Source organism: Bacidia gigantensis (genome assembly GCF_019456465.1).
Source record: "Bacidia gigantensis strain McMullin 20006 chromosome Unknown contig_34, whole genome shotgun sequence".
Lineage (NCBI taxonomy): Eukaryota > Fungi > Ascomycota > Lecanoromycetes > Lecanorales > Ramalinaceae > Bacidia > Bacidia gigantensis.
Genome location: NW_025408610.1, coordinates 61,080 through 67,114, shown reverse-complemented (window position 1 = coordinate 67,114; position 6,035 = coordinate 61,080). Strand labels below are relative to the sequence as shown.

The following is a 6,035-nucleotide window of genomic DNA, read 5'->3' as shown; positions in this document are numbered from 1 at the left end:
TCAGCAATCGATTGTGAACCTGCATCTTGAGCTGGGCTAAGTTACATAGCCAACTGTCGGCTTGCGCAAGGCTCGCTAGGCCTTCTCCATCTGGATAGAGAGAGGAGGGAAGGGTATTCGTCCAAAGGAAGGTAGCCTTGAAGGAGTTCCGCTATGTGGGAGGGCGAGATGTTTCGCGGCCAGGGACAGCCTCATAGGATGCAGTGAGAAGGCGTAAAGAGTCGCACTTGAGAAAGCATGCCACAGAAGACTAGGTGGCTGCGTCACGAGATTGCATCGCAGCACCAGTCATCAATGGCCGACACGTTGGAATTCCAAGGATTGTTGGTTTCAAGCACGGGTGTCGGCCAGCCAGGTTGGCGCTGAAGCTGGGCCACCGCTGCCATTCGCTTGTCGCTTGACGGGCGGGGAGAACCAGAGGGCGGCGGCGGCCTTCTCATTTGAAGACCAATAGTCGTGTCGCTTTTACTGCGTTTTGTTGGTATGAAGAGCTTATTGATTGAAGTCAACCTGAAAGAGGATGCGCAATGGGGCCCGCCCGAGGCAACCGTTTTTCAAAAGGAGGTTAAGAAGCTCCGAGCGGTTCTAATACTACTAATGTTTATCTTTATGCGTCTATTAAGCTATCGAAGGTTGATGTATTGCGAAGCAAACCTTAGGTTGAGGGAGACCGGCTCGGCATTTAGTTTCCCCATCGACCGGCCTTAGAATTAATCCTAGCCTATCACCTCACTCACGTCCGCCCCGCGCCATGACCAGCCAGCCACTCCGTTCAGATGGTTGATATTCAACCCTTTGTGGCCGTGTAAGTTGGGTATCCTGGCCCCAGCTCATGAAATTAAGCGGTCGTGTGCACGAATTCCAAGAGAATGACCGACGTACGGAGACAGAGTCGCCGCTGTCTTTGCTTCAAGAGAATTTGAAGACGTCAATTGCGCTCAAAAATGTTCCTTGTGCATACTACCTCACTCGAGCTCCAAGAGTTCCACGGAGTAGATGTCCCCCCGTATGCAATCCTCTCGCACACCTGGGGCAAGGACGAGGTATCTTTTGCGCAGTTCCAAGGCGAAGGCAGAGAGGGACTGGCGGGGTATGGGAAGATCAAAGCCAGCTGCGCCATTGCGGCCGAGCAACATCTTAAATGGATGTGGATTGATACTTGCTGCATCGACAAGAAAAGCAGCGCAGAGCTTTCGGAGGCCATCAATTCCATGTACAAATGGTATCGCGACGCGCGAGTCTGTTACGCATACCTTGTGGATGTGTCACTACCGCCCTCCAAGGACGCCGGGAATGGACTTGACGAAATACCCGGCTTGGAGGCAGCCTTCATAGCCAGTCGCTGGTTTCGGCGCGGCTGGACGCTTCAGGAGCTGTTGGCCCCGAAGGTGGTTGTCTTCTACGACCAAGCCTGGAAGAGTATTGGCGCCCGACACGAGCTCCAATCGAGTGTGACCAAAGCGACAGGAATCAGTGAGGTTCAATTCGATCATGCCTTGAGTGCCAGCATCGCCCAAAAGTTTTCCTGGGCTTCGAGACGACAAACGCAGCGTATTGAAGACATGGCATATTGTCTTCTTGGCCTGTTCAATGTCAGTATGCCTTTGCTTTATGGGGAAGGAGACCGAGCCTTTCGAAGACTACAGGAGGAGATACTCAAGGTGACTTACGATGAGTCAATCTTTGCTTGGGAGCCCCCCGTCCCCAACGCATGTGGACTGCTGGCTGCTGGTCCAGCTGCATTCGCCAACTCAGCAAACATCGTCAGCAGCCATCATCCAGGGTATTCGCAACAGCCGCACTCTCTGACAAGCTTGGGGTTGTCTATGGAACTGCATTTTGTTGACAAGGCTCACCTGAAGAAGGAAGCGCCACGTTTGTCTGCAACAAGGCTTGTTGCAGCCATACTCGATTGTACTGATGAGCGAGATGATTCGAGGGTGATGATCTGGCTCGACCTACTGCCAAAGTTAGGTGGTCCGGCTGCAGATATATCCGAGCGGAGGCGGGCATACAGGACGGCTTGTTACTCGTTCGACACTCTTAAGCCCGAGAAGGATATCATAGGCCCTATAACGAGCGAATTTGTGTACATCGACAAGACATACGATCGCATCACACCACGCCATACCCGTCTCGAGCAACCAACATCTCTCGTGCTTCGGGGTCCGCCCTTGGTCCCAGGTCCCAACGCCTTGCGCTTTGTCAAGGCAAAATCAGACCCAACATTCATCTCGCATACCGACGAAACTTTAACCTTCAACTTGACCAGCTCTACCGAGCCTATATTCTCCACCCCCTCTTCCATTCAGCCTCAAAAGCACACGTCCACATGCATCTTTATCGGGAAGGGATCGAGTCATTCCTCCCCTACATCCGCGTTCAGAGTACCCATCACTCGCAGCCCGATCAATCACTGCAGACATTGTCCCAGAACTTAACCCAGGTGAGACTGGATCTCCAGCCTCATACCCCTCTCTACTTGACCTGGAGAACAGAAGAAACATCGGGAGGTCTCCATTGGGTGATCGAGTTCGCGTTCGTATCCTTAACGTAGAAAGGGTAGACGAGCGGACTGGCAATGATAATAATGAAGGGTGGCTAAGCCCGCCCAACAGCCTTCTCTCGAACCTGTTCGGATGCGAATGAACAATGATACAGTGAATGAAAGTGTTGAAATGCAGAGGAAACAACCTACCAGGGGGTAGAGAAAGCCGAATGGCGGCGTTGGCGTTTTCAATCCTCCGGTTTTGGCTACCACGGGAGGTCAATTGAAAAAAACAAATGTCCTCGAGGATTTCATAAGTTTGTATGCGACTTATCAAGCTCGTGGTCATCCGGACTTTAGGTTGCGCCTGGCCTGTATTGCAGCCAGATGAGAGAAGGGAGCTAGGCCCACCGCAGACAGGCTAGCCTGGCCATCTGGCCTCAGCCAAGTACAGGCGACGTGCAATGGTAATTCGTTCGGTGATGAAGTGACGGAGAAGGACTGCGCCAGAGCATTTGGCTTGAATGAAAGCAGTAAAGGAGATGTCTTAGCTACACTTCCAAGATTTCAATCTAGATAGAACTTAGTTATTATTATTTTTTCTTAAAAAAACCTTCTATTTTCTTATAATATACTAAAGAGTATAGAATATATAAAGATTTAAAATAGAATATTATAAAGTAAATATATAAATCTTATATAATACTTTTTTAAAAAGGAAATTTTTTTTAAAAGAAATATAAATTCTTTAGAGACTTTTTTTTTAGCTTAGTACTTAATTCAAATTGCTATATATTATTAACGTAACGCCGTAGTAGTTTTGGCGGGCATAACGCGGGGGGCAGCGGAAGTCTTCCGCTTCTTGTCCGCGTCTGCCAAGCAAATAAACTCACTTCAGATCCACCACACACCTTGCCCTTTCCAACCCTCTTATCAAGGGGCATCTCTATGCCGCGAAAGCTATATACTCTTTCCAGGAGAAAAGGTGCGAACATCTCTTGCATCGAAGACAAGAACATCTCCTTCAGACGTGCTTTCCCCGAGTGGAAAAAGGCTCCAGACAAATTAGGCGCAAACACCCTCTCTGCGATCAAAAAGGTTGTTCTTGAACTAGACAGAAGGAGCTACAGCGTACATGCAATCGAAGAGACTCTGAAGGCCACCGTTGAAAGGTGGGATGGAAGGGGAAATCGCAAAGCCAACAAACCTTCAGTGAAGCAGTTTGAAAGACTCTACAAATACATCACCCGTCCCCAGCCACCGACAGATCCCAATCAACCCGTGATCCTACCTCCTATATCCTCTGCATCATCCTCTAGTGACGAAGACGAAGACGGAGATCAAGAAGAGGAGGAAGAGGAAGAGAACGACCAGAGCAAGTTGGGGCAAGAACCCACGGACCATATTAAGGAAGCGGAAGGTAAGAACAAGGACGACAACGAGGGCGAAAGTGAAGCCAGAGACGAAGGTCAAGACGAAGACGAAGACGAGCACACAGTGGAAGCCGAACCCGAACCCGAAGTCGACACAAGTCAAGAGCAAACAGAACAGAGCGAAGAAGCCAGTCAAGAGAAAGCAGAGACGTCGAGCCGTGACGGGGAAGAACGAGAGCAAGGAGATATAAGCACTTCCTGTAACGAACTTGAAGAGGACTTTGAGGACCTTCCTGAGCTTGAGGAGCTGCCGCTCACAGTGTTCAGCGGTGACGAGAACGAGTTCCCCCAAGACAGCAACGAACCTGCCGGTATGTTGTTTGCGAGACGTTGCAATCAAGCTGAATAACGCTAATGTCTGTATGTTATTCTTAGCCACTATTGTCGGCGACCGTTTCAACAAGTTTTACGCATCCATCGAGGACTGTATTGACAGACCATTGCGACTACAATCGTCATCTCCAAATCCCTCTCCAAAGCCTCGTGCTCCGAATTTATCAAATATTTCACGCCGCATCACTCGCCGCTGGAGTCCAGAACAAGAGACTTTTGACGAGAGCAACATATCCATAGAAGCCGGTCGCGGGCTAAGTCACCGGGATACAGTCCCCACAGGGAACAACCTTGGGAACGAATTTTCAAGTCCTGCTCACAGCCCTTCAATTCTGCCGCAGAATTCTACACATACCCTGTCACACGCTGCAGACACCCTTCGCTCAAATCCCATCTCATCTGAGGCCATGGTACGAGCGCAAGGCAGTCGTACACAGCCCAATGGCAATTCCATCTCAAATATAACTGCAGGCGGCTCGTCAATATCAAGCAAGTCTCAACAGTTAGGTGAAGATAGCATGAAGATAGACTGGGAAACAGCAACATCAGAGGCCGCCAAAGGAAAGGAGACCTTGCTGAAATTCGAAAGCAAGGTAAGACGCCATATGCAGTCCAGGAAAGTCCCTTCATATACCCCACGGGTCGAAATAGCCGAAATCACCACAGAAATGCGAAAGCGTAAAGCCAATGCGATGGATGAAGAAGAGGAAGATGCAGAAGCGGCCGCCGCGCTTAGGGAGCTGAGGGAAAGAGACGCACAATGGCTGGAAGATGACGAGGCGGCATACCAACAAAGGATTGGAAAGGTGAAGAGGGCGATGGATCAACGGCAAAAGAAGCTCGACCAATTCTTTTGGTTGCGAAAGAAAGCGAAATTAGCAGCGGCTCGCGTAGAAGCGAGGGCGGCTCTGGAGCAGGTCGACGAGAGATACAAGTCGTATGCGGGGAGCTATCCTGCGATGGATGATAATGACGATAACGATGACGAAGACGAAAGTGAGGAGGACATGGAGTCAGTTGATAATCAAGGGCCTACCAACCCAGGCCCGAGTGGTGGATCAAGGCAGGCTTTGGTGAATGGGAACACCTCACATGGTGGAACTTCGTGAGGGCCGTGAGCTTTGATGGCGATGGCCTTTTACGCTGAAATGAAAAAGTGGCGCATAGGCAATTACGATACCCAGGTTGCAGGACTTCAATCAATTATCATTGTACATTCCCCTTGTCTGCACAGGCATTGTCGTCGCCTTCGTTGGCACGGAGCATGCATTGCTATTGCAGAATCTGTGGGAATGAAAAGAAATTATTCAAATGATTCTTGGTCTCGTGGGAAGTAGACAGATCGTCGTGGGACTCTGGATCAACTGCGACTGTTGGAGGTAAGACTTTGCTCCACATGGCGTCAGCCTCGTGCGATTATGAAAGACTTTGACTGATCTTCGCTTTGTATAGCGCTCAGATCATGCGCCGGTACGTGGTCTTTGGATCCACTCTCCATTTTCAACGGGGACAGCACTTGAACATTCCACTACTTGAGACCACCGCAACTACGAACGCTGCAATCCTTGACTTTGGTCGGATGAGCGCTAGAACAGGCGTTGGTGCTGCCATGAACAAGCCCAATAAAGAGTCAATGAGCTCTCCGTCGCAATGATTGGGCGTTGGAAGTCCATCTCCCGAAGATGGAGGCAATCGCGAAGGTATTCTGCCATTTTTTGTTGCGTTGAAAATTGGGCCTTTCTAATTTAGTGGAAGGGGTAGTTCTAAGATGTTAGAGCCAA

General features: G+C 49.8%; 1 protein-coding gene across 1 annotated transcript; it reads left to right on the top strand.

Moving 5' to 3' along the window:
• Positions 1 to 944: 944 nt before the first annotated feature.
• KY384_000011 (uncharacterized protein) lies at positions 945 to 5,363 on the top strand (the record flags this gene model as incomplete). Its single annotated transcript, XM_044808549.1, has 3 exons — positions 945 to 2,326; positions 3,304 to 4,232; positions 4,297 to 5,363. 3 exons carry the CDS (start codon positions 945 to 947, stop codon positions 5,361 to 5,363), a joined length of 3,378 nt encoding a protein of 1,125 aa, XP_044665701.1.
• Positions 5,364 to 6,035: the final 672 nt, after the last annotated feature.